This window comes from Nicotiana tomentosiformis, chromosome 11, assembly GCF_000390325.3.
Source record: "Nicotiana tomentosiformis chromosome 11, ASM39032v3, whole genome shotgun sequence".
Taxonomy (NCBI): Eukaryota; Viridiplantae; Streptophyta; class Magnoliopsida; order Solanales; family Solanaceae; genus Nicotiana; species Nicotiana tomentosiformis.
Genome location: NC_090822.1, coordinates 126268929 through 126292608, shown reverse-complemented (window position 1 = coordinate 126292608; position 23680 = coordinate 126268929). Strand labels below are relative to the sequence as shown.

The window sequence follows — 23680 nt, the reverse complement described above, 5'->3', positions numbered from 1 at the left end:
ATTCTCCACCCGTGGTCATCAGCTCGGCAGATAAGAAGAGCGAGCCAAAACGGAAAGAGGAGTATGAGGGGCAGCGGCTCACCGAGCGGTTATGTAAATCCTTTTTTATTCGGCTCTTTCCTTTAATAAGAACAATCTAAATATGATACTTTCACGATGAAATACTGGGAATTTTTGTAGATGCAAAGTCATTAATGATTCATTTTCCATTAATAATACAACTAATATATTTAGTCTCTCTTGAATCATTTTTTATCTTAGATAAAATTTTATCAATTTAATTTTCTTCTTTCCGCTGAGGAAATTAAACCGTTACATGAATTGTTAAAATTATTCTATAAGCAATATAGGCCTTTAGAAAAGAATCAACGTTAAAGGCAATATTTTTTTCACATAATCTAAGGATCTCAATATGCACATTCAAGGTTGCAAATTATTTTTCTCTATACTTTTAGGGATTAAAAAGAATAGACCTCTTAACGGTCTATGGCAACATCAACATATATATTTTGATGGTAAACCATTGCTAACTAAACTAGCCGCAATCAGTATATTATACCAAATAGTCATGCCTAATAAATACTCAAAAATTTCAAGCTCATATGTTGAACAAATAGCTTCATTTTTAATTTTTGGATCCTAATAAGCTTCTACTGATTTAAATATCTCATATTTGTGGAACTTGAAATCTTAGCTTTGATGCTTTTGATACGACTTTCTGATATGTTTGAGACAATGATTAAAGAGTTTGTTTAGATACACTATCTTTTAAAATATTTGATGGCTTATTAGAAGAAGAAAAAATAGTGGATTTATATATTATACTATTCCAAAACTTTATATAACTTTTGTATAAGAATTAATCATGTCACATAATACCAATTTAAATTATAATAATTTTTATAAAAAATATATATATTAATATGAAAAATTAGGGCCCCCAAAATTTTGGGGCCTTTAGTTGCTTTAGGCTTCAGCCACCCCTGCCTATAACATGTCTCCTTTATGTTTTTCAGAACTTCCACGGAAACCCCATGATTGATAACCTAAAAATAACAGCAATAACAATAATATGAAGTCTCGATTGTAAGCAAGTTAGAGTCGGTAATATAAATCGTTATTATTCATGTCGCCAATGACGGAGCCAGGAATTTCGCTAAGGATATTCAAGAATATTTAAGATTTTATATAAAAATAACTTATAGAAATTTAGTTGGGATATAAAATAGAAAACTTTCATGGGTATGCAGATAAAAGTTAATGCGGAAAAGATCCAAATATACCCATGTACTATGAGAAAATGTTTAAATATACCTCTCGTTATACTTTTGGTCCAAATATACCCCTATCGTTATACTATTGGTTCTAATATACCCCATTTCCGTTAAGTTTGTCCATGATGAACATCCAATCCTACGTGACACTGACATTTGATGAGGTAGATGCCATGTGACATGCCACCTTAGCGCCCCTAATTACATTCAGGAAAAAGAGGTTGCCAACAGTGCGATTAGGAGGTGAAAAGAACCCTCGTCGGAGATTCTCCTTTCGTGAAGCTTTTCCGGCGAGTTCGACTGAGGTGGCTGAAATTGCACTACAAAGTGGCGGACGCACGTGGCGGCAAGTGGGTTCAACTGAACCCGCTTCATCAAAAAATAATACTGTGTATATATATAAATTAGGATTAAAGCTGCGTAAAATTTGTATAAATATTTTAGTTGAATCCACTTGACAACTACTATTTTACGACTAAAGTTATATACTTCTAAGATTAAACACGCTTGTACAAAATTCTAGGTCCGCTACTGACACTACACGTGTATGCTGTAAAAGCTGAAAGAATATTACCAGTCTGCCGTGAAAGATATAATGGAAAGTGGCGAAGCATTGGACGCTTTCCAGCAACGTCTACATTGCAGATAACAAATATCTTTCCTTCAATACTTTTCCCAATCACCATGGCACTTGAAATTGCAGTAAACAAATTCTTTTCGGTAAATATTCACATTTTCTAGGTATCTTTTCAAGCTTATTAAATAAAGTCCCCTTCTTAGAAATATAAGATTTTTTTTCTTTTTTGAAAAAAATAATTCCTCTTATATTGATGGTCTTGGAAAGGAAGTGGGATAATGAGAATCATAAACACTTATTGTGTGCAGCAGTGAAGCACAAGATTATACAAAGTGATAAAAGAAACTAGAATATCACAGTTGGGATTTAAATATGTGATCTAAAGCCACTTTTATACCTCTTTACTACTACTAGAATTGGATTCAAAAGTTAATATACAACCAAAACAAATTAGTCTTTGCCCAATGTGCAAAGTCAAATTTTCTAACGATTGGGATTCAATTGAAACCCCTTATTTATAAATTTTGGTGTAAGACGTGATTGAATTAGAAGAAGATGCAACTTTTACCTTGGCTTAGGAAATTGTATACAACAATTATGTAATTTATTTATTTTTTATAACTAATCAACTACTTGAAATTTAAGTAATTTGCAAGGTTCATATCAAGGTTCATATCATGCATGTGTTTGTGCACATTTATGCTTTATTTTTGGGGAGTTTAACCAATGTATCACGTAAAACTCCAGGAAGGTAAAAGTGCCTCGTGGTGTGAGAGCTAAATTAGGGTACAAGAGTCTGCCCACTAATCTTTTATATCCCCCTGGGTCTTTAAGGAGCTCATCCATACAGTCCTTGTCACTTCCTATATGTTTGTCATATTCTTCAGATGTTAATTTCTGATTCAGTTCAAGTGGAGTGCCAACAGGCTTTGCTCCCCTAGCCCTGATTCAGAGACAAGTTCCAGAGCATACTTTCTCTAGCACATCATAATACCTTCACTGAATCTTGCAAACTCAATACCAAGAAAGAACTTCAACTCACCTAGGTCTTTCATCTTGAATTGATTCAGTAGGCCTTCCCTTGTTTGACTGAGTAGTGAAGGATTGTTTCCTGTGATAAGAAGATCATCCATATATACTAGGATAACTATTAGATCACTGTTTGCTTTCTTTGTAAACAAGGAGTAGTCAAAATGACTTTGTTGAAAGCCCATCTGCAGCAATGACTTAGTAAGTTTCTTGTTCCACTGTCTTGGTGCTTGTTTGAGCCCATACAGTGACTTGTGAAGTTTACAGACCTTCAATGACTCCCCCCGTCTGGTAAATCCCTCAGGAACTTGCATATAACCTTCCTCTAGTAGGTCACCATTGAGTAAATCATTGTGAACATCCATTTGGTGTATCAGCCAGTGCTTGGCTGCAACTAGAGCAACTACTATCCTGACAGTCACCATCTTAGCTACAGGGGAGAAGGTCTATGTGTAGTTAAGACCTTCCCTCTGACTGTAGCCTTTTGCAACCAACCGAGCTTTATACTTTTCTACCTCCCCTGAAGCCATGTACTTAACCTTAAAGATCCACTTGCATCCAATTAGGACCTTGCTAGGTGGTACATCAACTATACTTTAAGTATTGTTGTCCTCCAAAGCAGCTATCTCAAGCTGCATAGCCTATATCCATTTTGGATCAGTAAAGGCTTTCTTAAATGTCTTTGGCTCTGACATAGTTGAAAAAGCTGAGAGTGCATGCAGATAAGCTGGTTTGAGTCTGTTATAAAAGACATACAAAGACAAAGGGTAGGAGAAAAGTTGTTTTGAGCCTTTGGTCACATAGTCCTGCAGTCATAATGGTGGTCTGCTTGGTCTAGAAGATCTCCTGAGCTCTGGAGAAGGAGGTACATCAAGAGAAGGTTGTGCAGTGGATAGCTGCTCAGTATTAATTTCATGAGCCTCTGTGGAGTGTGTAGGGAACTCAATGTGAAGGGTAGTAGCAGGTGACTCCATGTGATGAGGCTAAATTGTTTGTGACTCAGGAGGAAGAGGTGAAACACCTGGAGCCTGCCTGGTATCATCCAATACAACAGGATACAGAAGATCCAGAACTGGAAAGATAGGAGTAGTTGCTGCCTTCATGTGTCTGAAGGGAAATAAATCTTCTTGGAAAACCACACGCCTGCTCATAAGGAAGTGAGAGTGGAGATCATATAATCTGTAACCTTTTTGAGTAGAGGAATACCCCATGAACACATAGGTATAGCTCTAGAAGCAAATTTGTCCACAACCTTAGGAGTAGCAGCATAGCTCAGGCAGCCAAATACTCTTAGATGAGATAGTTAGGGAGCATAAGAATACAGTACTTCAAATTATGATTTGTCTGCAATAACTTTGGAGGGCAGTCTGTTGAGTAGGTAGACAATAGTTAAGACACTTTCCCCAGAATCTGCAGCTTGAAATCTGAGGGACCTCGCCATATTCAGAATAGTCCTATGTCTTCTCTCAGTTACTCCATTTTGATGTGGAGTATAGGCACAAGTACTTTGATGCTCAATACCAGAGTCAGACATAAAAGCTCTGAACTCATAAATAAAAAATGCACCTCCATTATATGTTCTTAGTAGTTTAATAGAGCTGGAAAATACATTCTTTACTTTATTCACAAACTCTCTCAACACAACTATAGTGTCTGATTTAGAAACAGTCAGAAACACCCAGGTGTACCTGGTAAAATCATCTACAATTATAATAAAGAACCTCTTACCATCATATGTTGGAACCCTATAGGGTCCCCAGACATCACAATGTACTAGCTCAAAAGCAGAATGTGACACAGTAGAACTCAATTGAAAGGGAAGCTTTGTTTGTTTAGCAAGAGGGCATACAATATAATATGACTGATCACAGTTTTTCAGATGTCTCATTAACTCATGCTTTATTATTACATCAATTGGGGCATGGCCTAGCCTTGTGTGCCACAATGAACTAGAATCAGAAGCCTTATTATACCTACTAGTTGTAAAATAACTCTTATTAACTACCTTAACTGCATTATTTCCTCACTTAGCTGAAGTAAGTAGTGGACTCTACTTCCTTGGATTTCCTTGTAGAATGTAGAGCCTCAGCTCCTCCTTACCAATCCATTTCATCTGACCACTATAGAGATCCTGAAATATACAGAAGTCAGGGAAGAAAGCTACTAGGCACTGCAATTCCTTGGTAAACTTAGACACTAACAACATGTTATATTTGAAATCAGGCATGTACAGTACATTACTAATCTCCTGATTATTAAACATAGATGATCTCCCTGTATGTGTAACTAGTGTTACATCTCCTGTAGAAAAATGTACTTTGCTTCTTTCAGATGTTGGAACTGACTGACAGGTTTTTAACAACTGCAGTGTAGAAGTCATATGGTTGGAACCTCATGTATCTATTATCCACATAGGATTAAAATACTTAGATACCAAGGAGATCAGAGTACATGCTGCTTCAGTTTTGTAATAAGGTCCTTCATCTGATCCTTTGTTCAGCAGCTGAACAATTTGTTGATATTGCTCCTGTGTGAAGAATGAGACTGGCTGCTGAGAGGATTTCTGAGACATTTGTTAAGTGTGTTGGTGTTGTTCCTGTAGGAATAGAGGTGCAGATTGATGGATTGGTTGCTGAAGCATATGATGTGCCTGTTGCTGCTGCATTCCATAGACCATCTGTGGGTTGTTGTTGTTATTGAAGTTATAGGTATCACTGGAAACAGGACCTTCTATTGGACTTTCATAATTTCCATACAGATCAGGACTACCTCCCTTCTTCTTAGGTTTGAAGTCTGAGGGGTATCCAATCAACTTGCAGCAGTTCTCCATAGTATGCCCTTTCCAGTGACAATACTCACATTGAACTAGCTTCCTCTATGGTCTGGGATTTCCTTTTGAAGATACTGAGCACCTGTTACTGTATAGTGCAGTCCCTTCAGCAACTTCTACACCTTGAACTACCTGTGTAAAATTAGCTAGGATTTTTTGACTCTCAAGGTCCACAAGTAGGGAATAAGCTTTATTGATATTTGGAAATGGGGAAATCATCATAATAATCTTGTGAGTAAGAGATATTTAGACCCATAAGAAACTGTAATAGTCTGTGATACTCAAAGTGAGCAACATACGTCTTAGACTCTGGCAAGGATGTAACGATCCGATCGGTCATTTTGAGCTATAGCACATCGTTTGCCAATTTAAGGCCTTGAGTAACTTTACTTTAGGTATTATGACTTGTACGCGTGGTCGGAATTGAATTTCGGGAAGTTCAGAGTTGATTTGGAAAGAGAATTCTAATTTCGGAAGCCTTAAGTTGGAGGAATTGACTAAAGTCTGATTTCTGAGTAAACGACCTCGGAACTGGGATTTGAAGATTTCAACAGGTTCGTATGATAATATTGAACTTGGGCGTATGTCCGGATCGGGTTTTGAATAACCCGGGAGTGTTTCGGTGCCTATTGTAGAAGTTGACATTTTGGAAGAATTTCATAAATTTGGGTTAAAGTGTATTTCAATGATATTGATGTTCGTTTGGGATTTTGAGTCTGGGAATAGCTCCGTAAGGTAATTCTGGTATTGGGAGCGCGTTCGGGTGTGGATTTGAAGGTCCGTAGGTCATTTTGGGGTCATTTGGCGAAAGGCTACAGGACTGTTAGGAGCACTTCCCTTCTTGATTCCTCATCCTGCGAGTTGATTCCTTTGAGGATTATGCCTTCATTTCCTTCCTATTCAATCTTGTGAGACGTGAAGCGCTTGTTATAAATTGGGAATCGAGAAATTTAAATGGTACTACAGATGTGGTGCAGGATGTTTCTCCCTGCGTATTTGCTTTGGGCTATTGTCGTCGCCTTGTGGAAGGCTGTTCTGTTGTTTCAGCTCAGTATCAGTATTACCTAAGGTTTTGAGATTTGGCATTGATTGTTATGATGATTCGTGCGTTGCTATTGCACAGTATTTGTGTAATGGTAGGACGCTTGTCTATGCGTTGAGGCAGTGAATGATTTGAAAAGAGGTTTACTCAGTGCATGATTCAGAGATTCGGTATATTATTTTCTGTGGAGGAAAGGCAATCGGACTATGAACGTTTAGGTCTGGGCTGATGGAGAAACAAGACTTGGTATTTTAGGGCATAGTGGAATTATCATCTGTGATGTGGTGCCGTCGTCCTTGATTGAATGTGTTAAGTTCGCCGATGTTATGGTCTTCTTCAATTCTCCTTGGGCAGGGTATTGTGAAATAGTACTGGGGAAGCGGCTGTCAGAGATCGCGGGATGCAGTGGTTTAGGATCGAATCGGTGTTCCTAGTATTGATGGATCGAGAAGGATGATCTTCGGAGAGGGTTAAAGTTGGTAGCGATCTATTGGTTCAAGTGCTACAGAGACGGATTTTGATTTAATGCAACAGCTGGGCAGCGGAGGATGAGGAAGGACATGAGGGAGGTGTCTGGCAGTGGATAAACTTCTAGAAGGCCAAGTGTGAGAAACAGGAGTCTAGTAGTTGCTTAAAGGAGTGAGTTTGACCAAAGTGGGAGAGTGGCAGCGCAGTATATGGGTTCTGTGGTAGGATGACTACACGCCTTGAGAAAGTTTAGAGTGATTTGGGATTCATGGTGGACAGCGGCTCGGTCTACGGGCTTAATTTGGAATATTGGCTGCTATACGGAGGAAGGTTGGATACAACAGAAAGGAGTTGCTTGATATGAAGAAGGATACAACATGACTTTGGATTGGGATGTATTGTCGCACCTTTAATTGATGTCCATGAGGAGTGAACGGACTTGTACAGCTGGTGAATAAGCACGGGCTCAGGATTAGTTACTGATTTCGTAGTAATTGTACCCACTGCAGCGGCATTGGATGATGTAGGCATTGAGTTTCCACAGGTGGGTTATCTCTTGTGAGCAGGTTAGCGGTTTCGTGGTGTTGATGAAGCTTCTACGAAGAATTTCTATTGATTATTCAAGAAGAGATCGAATATGTGCATGTGGCTAGTAATTCAGAGTGACCATGAAGAGTTTAACAGAAAGGTTTCGAGAAATTTGGTGGGTTGATTGTGCAAGATCATGTCAATGGGGGAAGGAATCTTGGTGGGTTCCAGAGTTATGCAATGGTAGCTTCGAGCTAAGTGGGAGAGCCCCACCGCCTACGATTGGATTGTATGATTATCTACTTGTGAGGTTTCTGGTTAGCAGCATATTGAAAGGTTATTACAACTAATGAAAGAAAACATCAGTGGCAATTGGAGCAAAGGATTTAAGGAATGTATGCAATAATTGGCCTTATCGATTCATGTTCAGGCTTTGGGAAGACTCAAGATTTATGCTTCGTGTAGAGGTGAGTTACAAGGAATGTGATTCAGCCAGGTGCTTCTTTGAGAGGATGTCCATGTGCTACCAGGGCTTTGGAATTTGATTATATTCGAGACCAAGTCACAGTGGGTGACTCCCATCAACGATCCTAGCGGATTCAAAAGTTAAAGTGTGGTGCCTAAGGATTTCGAATCCGTAGTATGGTTAAGTATTGAGCTTTTGTAGTGGATTATGAAAAGTGTCTTGGAGTGTTCTATGTTATCTTCGGTCTGCGGAGTGGAATTGGAGGAATGGGAGAAAATGACTTCAGATTCATAGAGGGATTTTCAGAGTACAGAATGAGTGCGGATTTGGGTTCATGATATTTTGAATAGAGCTATTATTATTTCTAGGGCAAGTCCCGAGTAAATTAGAAGTGGCTCGGTTAGTAATGGTTGAATCAGCACGGTTATGGCAGTGACCAGTTTCTCCAGCGTGAAGTTATACATGTAATTTGTGGTTGTACACTTAGGCTTGAGCACCACCACAACTTGGTTGATTTGGGAGGTATTCGATTCATATGGCTTTGTTGTGTAAAGGGATTTCCGGAAGAGTTATGGCAGTTTAGATTACGACATGAGGTTGTATTTTCTGCGGTTTGGGAATTTAGTTGTGTGTTGCATTGGTTCTTCTGAAATGAGCTAAGTAAAAGGTTTCTATATGATGAAGTGTTTATTCTATTAGTGGATCAGGGGTTATTATGGAATTCTGGTACTCTCACGTATTGGCATGTAAGGTACAGTGAGCGACATGGGAAATTGGAAGCTTAGGATCAAGGTTTCGGTTCGGTGTTGACAAGAATGTCACGAGCTCGGATGATCAGGGAAGAATTCAGATGTTTAGAGTAAGCTGGTATTGTCTTTAGCATCTCCTGAGTTTGGTGTCCTGTGTAAAAGGCTTTGTGTACTGATTTGCGGCTTCTTGATTTGCTCTACAGCATTATTGTGGCTGGTGGTATGGATGTGCAGACTTGTTACCTAGCGCAGAAGGTCGTGGGAGCGTATCCCACGAGAAGATTGTATAAGTGTGACATGTAGTTACTTGATTGATTAAAGATTGAAACCAAGTATGGAGATTTGGTACTATCGCTAATGTGAGAGTTTAGGCCTGAGAAGCGCTCTATTCAGTTGGTTGTGAATTATGGAAGTTTATTCCGGATTAGATGGTTGTTCTTGTGTGTCATAGGAAAAAAGGTCATTGTGGATCCTTGAGAGGTTATTTGCTCAAGCATGGTATGATCAGAATCGGTTTGAGGTCCGTTGATGGGTCCAGATGTGGATGTGTATTCTACACTAGCATGGGTGTATTCATTCAGCATAGCATTCCTTATGGAGGAGTATTCGGGCGTGGGATTTTAATTTCGTCACCAGCTATTTCGTGTAATACTGTATTGTGCCATGTGGGTCGTGAGTCGGCTTGATTATTTGTACAATATGTTGAGATCCCATGTAGCAGTGGTGTTATGTGAGCAGGATGGCTCTCGAGATGCAGATCATATATCGCACCTTAGTTGTGCTTGAGTTTTATAGCGTATGACGCTACCCGTCTCCCCAGGATTTGTATTATACACTTGGTGTGCTTATGGTTGATATTCGGGAAATTTTGTGAGTATGAGCGTTACAGCTCGGTGTGTGTTTTCCTTCGATTATTATGTGTGGATCGGGTGGCACGCCGCCGCGGAGATGTTGTTTGGATCGGGTTGCACACCACAACAATATGATATTGAGTACAGTTTCCCATATCTATTATTGTGTGTGTTGCTTTTCATTTCCCGAGGAAGGTTCATAATATCTTTTCGGCTGTTTAAATTAGTTACGTGGGTTGAGTAGTTCATTCTAGAGTTCGTTTTCCTTATGTATCACATTCGAGTTTGTAGCTTGTTAGCACAACGTGGCATCATATGAGGCTTTTGCAGTATCTGAGGTGGCTTATTGCCTGAGCAGCTTGTACTGGGTGAAACGAGATTTATTGGACCTGGGATCAGTGCGATCAGATTTATATAAGGCATATTAAAGAGTAAATATTGTTATTCAGTCCAGAATGAGGTAATGGTTCTTGTACAGAGGCGAAACTTAATGATTTGTTGACTCGGCAGTTGGTTATGAATTTCTACACATCTCTTCCGTTGTGGCATCATTACAAGAGTTGGAACAGGACTTATATGTGTCATGAGGTATGTTGTGGGCATAAGATTCGTGGAATTTCGGCTATTGTTATTGGAGGACGTTATTGTGGTCATGTGAATTATGTGATGCATGGCGTGAATTCAGCAAAGGTATGCAATCATGTATTGGTACATCGCGTAGTGATGGATACGATGTTCGTATGTTGGAAACAGACCTGGTAGAGGATTTCAGATGTTGGAATTTGGCTCTAAGGCTTATTTGACTAGATAAAAGGGAGGATTTTCAGGTTTGCTCGAGCTAATATACTCAACTGGGTTGTGGTAGCACGGGTAGGGGCACGAGGTATTAAACAATGATTTCGGACAACTCCAGAGTAGTTCTTAACATGTTCGAAGACAAACGTATATTTAAGTGGGAGAGAATGTAACGACCCGGCATGATTTGCGCATGATTGAATTGGTTGCTCTGGAATTTATGATAATTGATATTGCTTCATTGGCCTGAGATACAAAAAATGATAAATGACGAAAAAATAAATTTGGAGATTTCTTATTAACAAAAGAATTGTTACTTATTTCATGATATTAAGCTTACATCCGTTCTACGTAATTCATGCTTACTTATATCATTGGTATTTTATTTATAGACCATAGTAAGAGTCGGAGTCGACCCCTTGTCACTACTTCTTCGAGGTTAGGTGGGATACTTACTGGGTACGCGTTGATTTACGTACTCATACTACACTTGCTGCACATTTTTGTGCAGGTACATATATGTCTAGTGAACTTGTGGGCACAGAGGCGAGGTTATTGCGGGGACTTAGGTGAGCTGCATTCTATACTACGATCCGCAGTGTCATGCCGCAAACTCGGGGAGCGCGACCGGTACTTAACCGAGTAACCCTGGCTGAGCAAGCCTATTAGATTTCCTTCTTCACAAATTCATCCCTGAATAAAGAGGAGAGGTACTCCATTAATCAATTATTGAAAAGATTTCATTAACCACTTCCATTTCATCCCCATTAACAGCATCATTCAATATTTTCAAAATAGTACAAGTTTGTAGATATAATGAAAAACATGTTTGCCAAATACCAACATTTCTAGTTCAATTCCCCACATCAAACACCACCCACAACCTGTCTACAGAGACTCGAAGTACAACAGAAGAGTAGTATGGAACTGCCAGCAACAAGGCCCCGGCTATACCTTAAAACACAATGTACAACTCAAATGACATCAGGCCCGGAATAGAGTAGGGCTCACCAAAACCTGCTGAATAGAGAGTGACTGCTAACGAGGACCAAAGTTGCCCGCAGATGAACCACCTGTATCCATTGAAGATGCAGCACCCCCGGCAAAAGGGACGTTAGTACATATGGAATAGTACTAGTATATAAAGTTAACTATCTACTTTCAAAATAGAATGCATATGTAAGAAAGGGAAAACCATGGAAACAACAATTAATGATATTCAATTGCCAAGTGAAAACATAATAATTCCCACATTATGAAGATAACACTGTGAAGTGATAATCAAAATATGATGATACTATTATTTTTGGTTGGAAGATCTTTAGCACTGATATACCACTGTTCACAATACCACTGTTCACAATACCAATATTCATAATACCAATGTTCATAATACCAATACCACCGTACTTTTAGCATGGAGTCCGATCACGACCCGATCGTCTAGGCCGTCTCATCCGAGACACCAACCCCAATAACAATTTCAATTACAGTTTCCAGCACAAACACCACCATGTGTACGGCATGGTGTCTGATCACGACCCGATCGGCTAGGCCTTCACACCACAATACTATGTGGATCGACATCATCCTTTTCTATCAATCATCTCATCCCAATTAAGGGGAATAATTTTATCACACCAATCTCATCCCAAATAAGGGAAATAATTACAATCCACTCCTACATCGGCACGTGCAGTTTTGAAGTTAGGTTATTTCAACCTACCCTTCCTCGGTGATTATCGATACTCCCAAAAATATTATTGATTTGCTTACAAAGGAAACAACAATACAAATGCATTTACCTCATAACCTTTCATACCGTATATAGCCTCATTGGCACTTTCAATATCATTATTTCATGGGCTCTCTTGGCCATACATATGATTCTTCATTCATGGTACAATGGTTGTATTTCATATTTAACACTTTCATTCCTTCCTTTTCATGTATCATCATCATAAATATCAACAAATAGAATATTCCGAAAATCACTACCTTAGGCTCATTAGTATTGAAGGCTTTAAACACAATGGATTCCTTTTCAAGAAATTGAGTAAAATGATTGGCAATCGAAGCACAAGTTAAAATCATAAACAAGTAACACATCATTTATTCTTGAAGTACTTTTCCCCAAAAAGGGCAATACACAATTTCAACTCACGAATATGTAAGAACGCAAAACACATCCAAACTACTTACAAAGCATAGCATTAGTTAAAACAGCCACATATGAGCATCACTTGAGTTTATAAGCTTTTAGGCTATTCTATTTTCGAAGTCAATTTCGGAACAGTTGAATCAAAGCTCATTTTATAATCTTTCTCATATCATCTCATTTTATTGGCACCATTGGCTACAAGTATAACTTTTACTCTTGGCACGTTGGCCACACTTTATATCTCCAATTCACTTATTTCACTTCCAACCATCTTTATAGATTATCAACAATAAGACATTTCCAATCAAGACTTTAGGTACACATATGAGCAATTAAGAGTCTTAAGCATAATGAGATTTTCTCACACAATTTGGCATCATAACTTTCATTTGAAACACGACTCAAAGACATAGCATTTTAATACACATATTATTCTTGAACACATTCCCAAAGGATAACATAATGTGATAGGAACATTCGGAACACGTTTTGAATACATAATTCTCGACACTTTGCTTATTCGGGACAATCAAATTTATTGGGAACAACTCGGAACATAGAATAAGGAACTTGAGCCAACAATACTTGAAACTTACAGGAAGATCATGAAATTCATTTCTAAAAGAGTAGTTTAGCCAACATACCTCAACTTCGTCCCTAATGATACTACAATGCTCCACTACACTAAGCAACTTCAATCTACAATAACAACATCCTATGGAACCAATATTAGTAACAAATTCTATAGTTTAGGCCCTTTAGGCATTTTATCAAACACCTAGTAGGCATGAATCTTTACATCTCTTACCCGTAGAAAAGTTCATCCAACTACTACCATTTATCAATAATTTATCCCACCATCATTATTAAACAATTCATAACTTCCAACATCACATACATGACCATCCATCCATACCCAACCAACAAAATTCCATCAAATAATCACCTTTCAATCTCTACAATGGTTATGTATATAAATTGGGAACTTATGGCTTCCAATCACCATACCATAAGTTTCAATACTTAATTCATACTCATATACCCATAATATATCCATACATGAAATTCTAAGGGCGTAGGATTACCTTTTGGAAGAAATCTTGCAAAACCCTCCTTTAAGTTCTTGAAGAAATTTCTTGAAAATCTATGTATCTTATGGAGGATTGAGTTAGTTTTAGGGTGGAATTGATGGAATGAAATACCAAATTAGTAGGTATTACTCACCTTGAATATGGGGGGAGTTGGAGATCTTGAGAGAGTGGAGGAAAACCCCAAAGTTCGGCCAAGAAAAATGGGGTAAAATGAACCCCGAATGAGTATATAGCATTTCGGGCGCCATAGGTGGCGTGGGGGCGCTGCCTGTGGCACTGGTTCTAGTACCTGAAAGAAATCTCAGTGCCAGGGATAGCGCCCCGCACTACCCTAGGCGCTGGCGATGGGAAATCGTTTCTATCTTGCCCGAAAATTGCATAACTCTCTCATACGATATCCGAATTCGACGATTCTTTTTGCTATGGTTCCGTAATTTCAATACGGATCTAATGCTTCAATCAAAACTGAATTTGAATCTCATTTGCTTAATGTGATGCCACTTATACTTGAAGAAACGACGTCGTTGAAAAACTTTTGATGTCAAAATAATGTGGTTCCACCCCATATGTGTCCTTTGATACTCGAATAAGTTATTCCCGAATACCGTTGTCATACTTTAAAATATTAAATCATTAAAAAATTTTAACGGGGCCTTACACGCAACCAGCAGAGTCTCCTTCAGAATATTTATATTTCTCCTGTCCAAATTTGTATTCCGGACATATGTTGTATTTTATTTTACATTCCTAGTTGAGGCTCATGCACTTGTGACACCGGGTTTTGGGGTGATTATGGGTTGTCCTGTATTGAAATTGTTAAAAATATTATTATTTACTCTGTAAATTCCATCTTTGACTATTTAATTAAAGGAAAATATGATTTCAAAAATATTAAAATGAGACCCAAATTAAGTATTTATTTTTGGCTTGCTTGACAGCGGTGTCCGGCTCCATCACGACATTTAATGAATTTTGGGTCGTGACAAAGGACATCCAGGACAGGGCATGAGTGCGTCAAACTCATCCCATATATCTCTGAGATTTGAGAAATAATCAGCAACATTCATGGTACCCTGAGTTAGGGTGTGTATTTCCATATGAAGGTGAAGTACTCTAGATTCATTCACTTTATCAAACCTTTTCTTCAAGTCTTCCCACACTTTGTGAGCATTAGAAGCATATACAACACTACTCAACAAGCCTGGTCGCACAATATTCATTATCCACGACAGAACTACTGCATTAACCTTTTTCCATTGGTCATGCAATTCATGCTCAAACTTAGACTTAGGGTACCTTCCGTACACAAAACCTAACTTGCTCTTACCTATAGGCCTACTCCATATAGCATAGTTGTCTTAACCAGCTAATTGAAGAGAAATCAGAGAACTACTTAGAGTATCTATAAGTTGTAGGTAAAGAGGATGATTGTGGTCGATTGACGAGAAGTTGGTTGCACTAGAAGTAGGAGAGACAATCGCATAATCTGTAATCGGCATTTTAGCCGTTTCGAGTTGTAATTCCACGCAATTCCAGCAATTTTTAAACCTTAACTTTCAATTCTCTATCACTCTGAGACAATTCAACACTGTGTGACTGAATTAAGGTGAGACGAGAAGAAATTGAGCGAAAGTTTGAGCTTAGATCGAAGATGCAAGCTCTGATACCATATTAACTTCCATGGCTATGGCGGTTAAGCTGGAGAGGAAAATGAGAGAACTCGATAGAACAGTAAGCATAGAGAGAGAGTAACTGATTCTGTTGAACCGTAAAAAATGACTGTACAAACTAATTTGTTGCTACAGTATTTTATTTATACACATTTGTATATTAACTAACTAACCAACCTTGTTAACTATTATAATAAACTTAACCATAGTTAGATAGACTTGAGTACACTTAACAATTTTTGCCCCTTTCCTCCCCCCCCCCCCCCCCCCCCGAAACTCCTCGCATTACCTTCACCACTGCACACACCTTCTCCGGCCACCTCGCTCGACTTGGGCCACCCGCGACCAGGTAACAATCTTCTTCTCTTCTCCTAGAAGTTTGTGAGTGCCATTAGAAGTTATGCACAAGCTGGATTAACAAATGAAGCCATGTCTCTTTTTAAGTCTCTTCCGGAGTTCAATTGTATAGATTGGACAAGATCTTTGAATACGCTTTTGGAGATATTGGTAGAAGAATCTAAGCTAGAATCAGTTTGTCAGTTATTCCTTGAGAACTCTTATAGATGGGAAGTGAAGTCTCGGGCCTATTTCTTAAATTTGTTGATGAATGTTCTTTGTAGAATGAAACGGTCAGATCTTGCATTGCATATTTTCCAAGAGATGAGTTACCAGAACTGCTATCCAAACAAAGAGAGTTATAGGATCTTGATGAGGGGTCTGTGTGAAGAAAAGCGGCTCAATGAGGCTACTCATCTGTTGTACTCAATGTTCTGGAGGATATCTCAGAAGGGTAGTGGTGAAGATGTTGTTGTATATCGGACTCTATTGGAAGCATTATGTGACAATGAAGAAGGGGAGGAAGCCATTAATATTCTCGGCAAGGTACTGCGGAAAGGACTTAAAGCTCCGAAAAGATGCTACAAGCAGATTGATCATTTTCGATGCCAAAATGGTGCTGATACAGAAGATATGAAAGTATTGATTAATGAAGCTCTGATAAGAGGCATAGTTCCCAGTTCAGATAGCTACAGTGCAATGGCTGTTGACTTCTACGCTGAAGGAAAGATTGATGAAGGTAACAAGGTTCTGACGGAAATGCATCACAGAGGCTTCAAACCATCGGTGGGGATTTATGAAGCTAAGGTAGCTGCATTGTGTAGTGATGGCCAGGTTGATGAAGCAGTTGCGGTCATTGATTCTGAGATGATGCGGAAAAACTGTGTTCCAAATATTCAGTTGTATAATGGTGTTATAAAAGGCCTATGCCATGAAAGAAAATCTACTTCAGCTGTTAAGTATTTGGAAAGGATGTCTAGGCAAGTAGGATGCGCGCCAAACTATGAGACTTATGAAACTTTGGTAGATGGGTTATGTAAAGATGGTAAATATGTTGAAGCAAGTAAGATATTGGAGCAAATGTCAAGCAATTCCTTTTGGCTTAGAGTTGAGACTTTGAATTCTCTTATCCAAGGTCTTTGCCAAGTAGGTGATTTACACACTGCAATAATGTGTTTGGAGGACATGATCTCTCTAGCCTCGACTCCAAATATCCAAGTGTGGCAGTCATTACTAGATGCAATCTGTTGTGAAAATTCTGGCATCGAAAAGCAGCTACAGACCTTATTATAGTTTTTAACTGCAGCTGTATTGCTAGATATAATTTTTTCGCCCGTAATACACATTTTCTGCTTAATCCTTCCTAGCATTCCTTTTTATTATCTCTTTTCCCTTTTCCTGAGCTCTGAATTTTAGTTACTTGTCTTGATACATTTGCCAAAACTCCTAATTTCTCTCTCTTAGATCTACCAATCAAATGCCAAAAACAAAAGTAGAATGATGAATAATAATCAAATCGAGTCAAGAACACTTACCCAATCCATGTATGTGAAAATCGCCTCAATTGGGGTGTGACAATACAGATACTATAGAGTTAATACCAAAATGGTGGTATTATCTATCAGAGGCGGGATAGATAATCCATGGAATATCCCGAACTTCATATTCAATATACCGTAATTATTCGTACAAGTCAACTTAATTATTCGCTAATGAGATGCAAGTCGTGGCATCCTTATTTTTTTTCTCCGCTTTTAATATTTTTCTGTAAATTATTTTTTCTGTCACCAGAAAAAAGCTAACCACTAAGTACTGGCCTATTATTTATTTGGACTATGCTATATCATCTTAGTGGCTAACCATGAAGACATTATAGAAAAGTTCGAGCCCATATTTTGACTTAGCTATAATCTTAGTGGGTGCCAATAACACAAACCTAAAGCGATAATATTATGTTGCTATATAAAAACCAGAGCTCCCTACTCAATATGCAAGTCAAGTTTAAGTTCTTTTCATTCTTTCTCCAAGTATTGTTGGCTGCATAAGCAAAATGACAAGCATAGGGAAGCTGGGGCAATGGCCTTTACTTGTAACTGCTTTGGCAATTTGCTTTATAGCCAGCACTGTTGTTGCTGATTACTCTTATGGGTATGCTTCTCCCTCACCTTCTTATAACTCTAAGAAGTATTACAAATCACCATCTCCACCAAAGTACCTAGTACCTACTCCTTACTATAAGTCACCTGCTATTGCAAAGCACTACTACAAGTCACCAGCTCCCGCAAAATACTACAAGTCGCCGGCTCTCGCAAAATACTATAAGTCGCCAGCTCCTTCGAAGAACTACTACAAGTCGCCATCACCTGCAAAGTACTACAAAGCGCCAGCTCCCGCAAAATACTACAAGTCGCCAGCTCCTTCAAAGAACTACTACAAGTCGCCATCACCAGCAAAGTACTACAAATTGCCTGCTCCCTCTAAATATTATAAGTCACCGCCGCCACCAAAATATTACAAGTCCCCAGTTTACTACAAATCTCCACCACCACCAACTTATTATGAGAAATCACCTTCGTATTACAAGTCACCTCCTCCAACATACTATGAGCAATCACCTAAGTCACCTCCACCCCCACCAAAATACTACGAGCAATCACAATCTTCTTACAAATCTCCTCCACCTCCACCAAAATACTATGAGCAACCATCGTCATACAACTCTCCACCACCACCACCAAAATACTATGAGCAATCACCAATCAATTATAAGTCTCCACCTCCACCGTACTACAAAGAATCTACACCTTCCTACAAATCTCCTCCACCTCCACCAAAATACTACGATCAATCACCTATAACTTATAACTTACCATCTCTTCCAAAGACTTATGAAAAATCGCCATCATACTTCTCACCTCCACTACCAACGAACTACTATAAGCAAACTCCCGTCTATGCCTCACCTCCACCACCTGCAAAATACGAGCATGCCATCTATGTTTCACCTCCCCCAGCAACCTACTACTAATATTAATCAAACCATTCACTTCAATCAATTTTCACCATTTCTTTGATTTTTAGATCCTTTTCATCCTCCTATTTGGAGGATTTCTATTTTCTCTCCCAAAATCTTATGCGTGCTTCCCCAAAGGGTCGGCTTCTGTTGCTGTGTGCTCATTTTAATTTATAATTTGCATTATTTGATATTCAAGATCCTCGAGATCTCAAACAGTAGTTTGGCTCATTGTATCAATTAAGCTCCTTTCGGTGTAATCTCTTGAGAATTTTATTTTAATTGGTTGATAGTATCTTCTTCTTTATTACTACTATAGTTTGTTCTAATCGGGCTATTCTTTTCTCGGTCTATAAGTATATCTCCTGCTCTTCTGTTCGATCCGAACTCTTGTTGAGGAGCGACCACTGCAGAGTTTCGTATTTATTTTTCATAAACCTACTCTAGTAATATAAAAACATACATTACATATTATGTGCGAGAGCGAAACTAGCTTGAACGAGGTGGGTTCAATTGAAATTCATTCATTAAAAAATATGTTGTGTAAATAAGGCAAAAACTATTTTTTTAGTTACATATTAGTTGTTGAATTCCCTTGACATAATGAAAAGTTCTAACTAATTAAGTGGCAAGGGGGAGTTCAAAAATTTCTTTAGATTACATGTCTAAATTTCAGGTATAACATTTTTGAATCGTCTTATATAAATTCCTAATTTTGCAACTGATTACACGAGCAATGCACTTAAGAATACAAGTTTCATCCAGAACCGACTCTAAATCAGGGTTCAAGTCTCCACTTTTTACTCTAGAAAAGTTTTGCCAAAACTCCTAATTTCTCTCTCTTAGATCTACCAATCAAATGCCAAAAACAAAAGTAGAATAATAAATAATAATCAAATCCGAGTCAAGAACACTTACCCAATCCAAGTATGTGAAAATTGCCTCAATTGGGGTGTGACAACTAATATAGATATTATAGAGTTAATACCAAAATGGTGGTATTATCTATCAGAAGCGGGATAGATAATCCATGGAATATCCCGAACTTCATATTCAATATACCGTAATTATTCGTACAAGTCAACTTAATTATTCGCTAATGAGATGCAAGTCGTGGCATCCTTATTTTTTTTCTCCACTTTTAATATTTTTCTGTAAATTATTTTTTCTGTCACCAGAAAAAAGCTAACCACTAAGTACTGGCCTATTATTTATTTGGACTATGCTATATCATCTTAGTGGCTAACCATGAAGCAATTATAGAAAGGTTCAAGCCCATATTTTGACTAAGCTATAATCTTAGTGGGTGCCAATAACACAAACCTAAAGCGATAATATTATGTTGCTATATAAAAACCAGAGCTCCCTACTCAATACGCAAGTCAAGTTTAAGTTCTTTTCATTCTTTCCCTAAGTATTGTTGGCTACATAAGCAAAATGACAAGCATAGGGAAACTGGGGCAATGGCCTTTACTTGTAACTGCTTTGGCAATTTGCTTTATAGCCAGCGCTGTTGTTGCTGATTACTCTTATGGGTATGCTTCTCCCTCACCTTCTTATAACTCTAAGAAGTATTACAAATCACCATCTCCGCCCAAGTACCTAGTACCTACTCCTTACTATAAGTCACCTGCTATTGCAAAACACTATTACAAGTCACCAGCTCCCGCAAAATACTACAAATCTCCAATTCCCGTAAAATATTACAAGTCGCCAGCTCCCGCAAAATACTACAAGTCGCCAGCTCCTTCGAAGAACTACTACAAGTCGCCATCACCTGCAAAGTACTACAAAGCGCCAGCTCCCGCAAAATACTATAAGTCGTCAGCTTCCGCAAAATATTACAAGTCGCCAGCTCCTGCAAAATACTACAAGGCGCCAACTCCCACAAAATACTACAAATCGCCAGCTCCCGTAAAATACTACAAATCGCCAGCTCCCACAAAATACTACAAGTCGACAGCTCCTTCAAAGAACTACTACAAGTCACCATCACCTGCAAAGTACTACAAAGCGTCAGCTCCCGCAAAATACTACAAGTCGCCAGCTCCTTCAAAGAACTACTACAAGTCGCCATCACCAGCAAAGTACTACAAATCGCCTGCTCCCTCTAAATATTATAAGTCACCGCCGCCACCAAAATATTACAAGTCCCCAGTTTACTACAAATCTCCACCACCACCAACTTATTATGAGAAATCACCTTCGTATTACAAGTCACCTCCACCTCCTCCAACATACTATGAGCAATCACCTAAGTCACCTCCACCCCCACCAAAATACTACGAGCAATTACAATCTTCTTACAAATCTCCTCCACCTCCACCAAAATACTATGAGCAACCATCGTCATACAACTCTCCACCACCACCACCAAAATACTATGAGCAATCACCAATCAATTATAAGTCTCCACCTCCACCGTACTACAAAGAATCTACACCTTCCTACAAATCTCCTCCACCTCCACCAAAATACTACGAGCAATCACCTATAACTTACAACTTACCATCTCTGCCAAAGACTTATGAAAAATCGCCATCATACTTCTCGCCTCCACCACCAACGAACTACTATAAGCAAACTCCCGTCTATGCCTCACCTCCACCACCTGCAAAATACGAGCATGCCACCTATGTTTCACCTCCCCCAGCAACCTACTACTAATATTAATCAAACCATTCACTTCAATCAATTTTCACCATTTCCTTGATTTTTAGATCCTTTTCATCCTCCTATTTGGAGGATTTCTATTTTCTCTCCCAAAATCTTATGTGTGCTTCCCCAAAGGGCCGGCTTCTGTTGCTGTGTGCTCATTTTAATTTATAATTTGCATTATTTGATATTCAAGATCCTCGAGATCTCAAACAGTAGTTTGGCTCATTGTATCAATTAAGCTCATTTCGGTGTAATCTCTTGAGAATTTTATTTTAATTGGTTGATAGTATCTTCTTCTTTATTACTACTATAGTTTGTTCTAATCGGGCTATTCTTTTCTTGGTCTATAAGTATATCTCCTGCTCTTCTGTTCGATCCGAACTCTTGTTGAAGAGCGACCACTGCAGAGTTTTGTATTTATTTTTCATAAACCTACTCTAGTAATATAAAAACATACATTACATATTATGTGCGAGAGCGAAACTAGCTTGAACGAGGTGGGTTCAATTGAAATTCATTCATTAAAAAATATGTTGTGTAAATAAGGCAAAAACTATTTTTTTTAGTTACATATTAGTTGTTGAATTTCCTTGAGATAATGAAAAGTTCTAACTAATTAAGTGGAAAGGGGGAGTTCAAAAATTTCTTTAGATTACATGTCTAAATTTCAGGTATAACATTTTTGAATCGTCTTATATAAATTCCTAATTTTGCAACTGATTACACGAGCAATGCACTTAAGAATTTCATGAACACTTTTTGCAACATGAACCCATGCATCAGTCTTGAGCTTTCTAACATTGAGTCCTCCGATTTCGTCTTGCAGGGGAAGGGTAATCATCAATATATCAGAATGACGTCGTACCCCGACTGAAGGTCAGGGTTGGGACATTTTGGATAGTAGTTGAGATTTATAACGTAGAGTCTAGTGCTTCTTCCCTGAAAATAATTGTTATAGCTTGTTTTGAGTGCACAAATATGCAGTATCCTTCCTTTATATAGAGTTAAAACTTCTATACAGGGACGGTGTAAAATAATTTTTGCACTATCGGGTTAGTTAAAAGATAATGTACATGTGCATAAGTCAAATTTCATGAACTGAAGAAGTTATGTATCGGCCTAATCAAATTAATTTCAATACTTACTCAATGAGTGCGTTTAATCTGCCCCCTCACGAACTGACCTCTGCCCCCAGACGGAGCACCTCTGAACTCTCCAGAGTACCTGAACCGCTTATCTCTCATAATGTGCTCTCGGCTCCGCTGACGCACACCCTCAATCCTCCGGGCTATCTCCACAACTCGCTCATAAGAAGTACCCATCTCAACCTCTCGAGCCATAGTGGCCTGAATACCAATATGTAAACCGGCTACAAACCTCCGCACTCTCTCTGCCTCAGTAGGGAGTATCATAAGTGCATGGCGAGATAATTCAGAAAACCTCGACTCATAATCAGTCACTGACATCTGACCCTGCTGGAGCTGCTCAAACTGAAACCGCAACTCTTCCCTCTGGGAGGGTGGAATATACCTGTCCGGGAAGATACGGGTGAACCTAACCCAAGTCATGGGAGGAGAATCTGTTGGTCTGCCAAGAATATAAGACTGCCACCATCTACGGGCTCTGCCCTCTAGTTGAAAAGTAGTGAAGTCAACCCCATGAGATTCCAATATCCTCATGTTGTGCAGTCTGTCCCTGCAATGATCAATGAAGTCCTGTGGATCCTCATGTCGTTCACCCCCGAAGACAGGGGGATATAGTCTACTCCATCAGTCCAATAATTTCTGAGGATCGGCGACTACAGCTGGCCTAGGCTCAGGTGTAGCTACTGCCACTGGCTGGACTTCACCCACGGGTAGTGTACCCTGGGTCTAATATACAATAGTTGCCTGTCCATGAGCCTGCGCGGTAGGGGTTTGTGCTCCGCCGCCCACCTGAGATGTGGCTGGGTCTGCCGAAAATAAACCGGTCTGGGTCATATTGTCCATGAACCGCAGCATACGACCCATGACATCCTGAAATCCTGGTGCAGATGTGAAATCCACCGGAGTTGGCTCTGCCACAGGCACCTCATCTTGTTCCTCAACAATGTGGTTCTCTGCTGGACCCACTGGCAGCATAACTGAAATAGTCCTGGGACGT

The 23680-nt window shown here is 38.9% G+C and overlaps 3 protein-coding genes and 1 pseudogene across 3 annotated transcripts; all 4 read left to right on the top strand.

The window, feature by feature from the left end:
* Positions 1-15800: 15800 nt before the first annotated feature.
* The window catches only part of LOC104099138 (pentatricopeptide repeat-containing protein At1g05600-like), a 41379-nt pseudogene continuing 33499 nt past the window's right edge, over positions 15801-23680 (top strand).
* Positions 15902-17224, top strand: LOC138900747 (pentatricopeptide repeat-containing protein At1g05600-like). The gene has a single exon (XM_070188252.1). The coding sequence runs from the start codon at positions 15961-15963 to the stop codon at positions 17158-17160; it is 1200 nt and encodes a 399-aa protein (XP_070044353.1). The 5' UTR covers positions 15902-15960; the 3' UTR covers positions 17161-17224.
* On the top strand, positions 17870-19175 carry LOC138900772 (extensin-1-like). The gene has a single exon (XM_070188324.1). It carries the CDS (start codon positions 17918-17920, stop codon positions 18893-18895), a length of 978 nt encoding a protein of 325 aa, XP_070044425.1. The 5' UTR covers positions 17870-17917; the 3' UTR covers positions 18896-19175.
* LOC108945891 (extensin-2-like) lies at positions 20275-21821 on the top strand. The gene has a single exon (XM_018772247.2). It carries the CDS (start codon positions 20318-20320, stop codon positions 21545-21547), a length of 1230 nt encoding a protein of 409 aa, XP_018627763.2. The 5' UTR covers positions 20275-20317; the 3' UTR covers positions 21548-21821.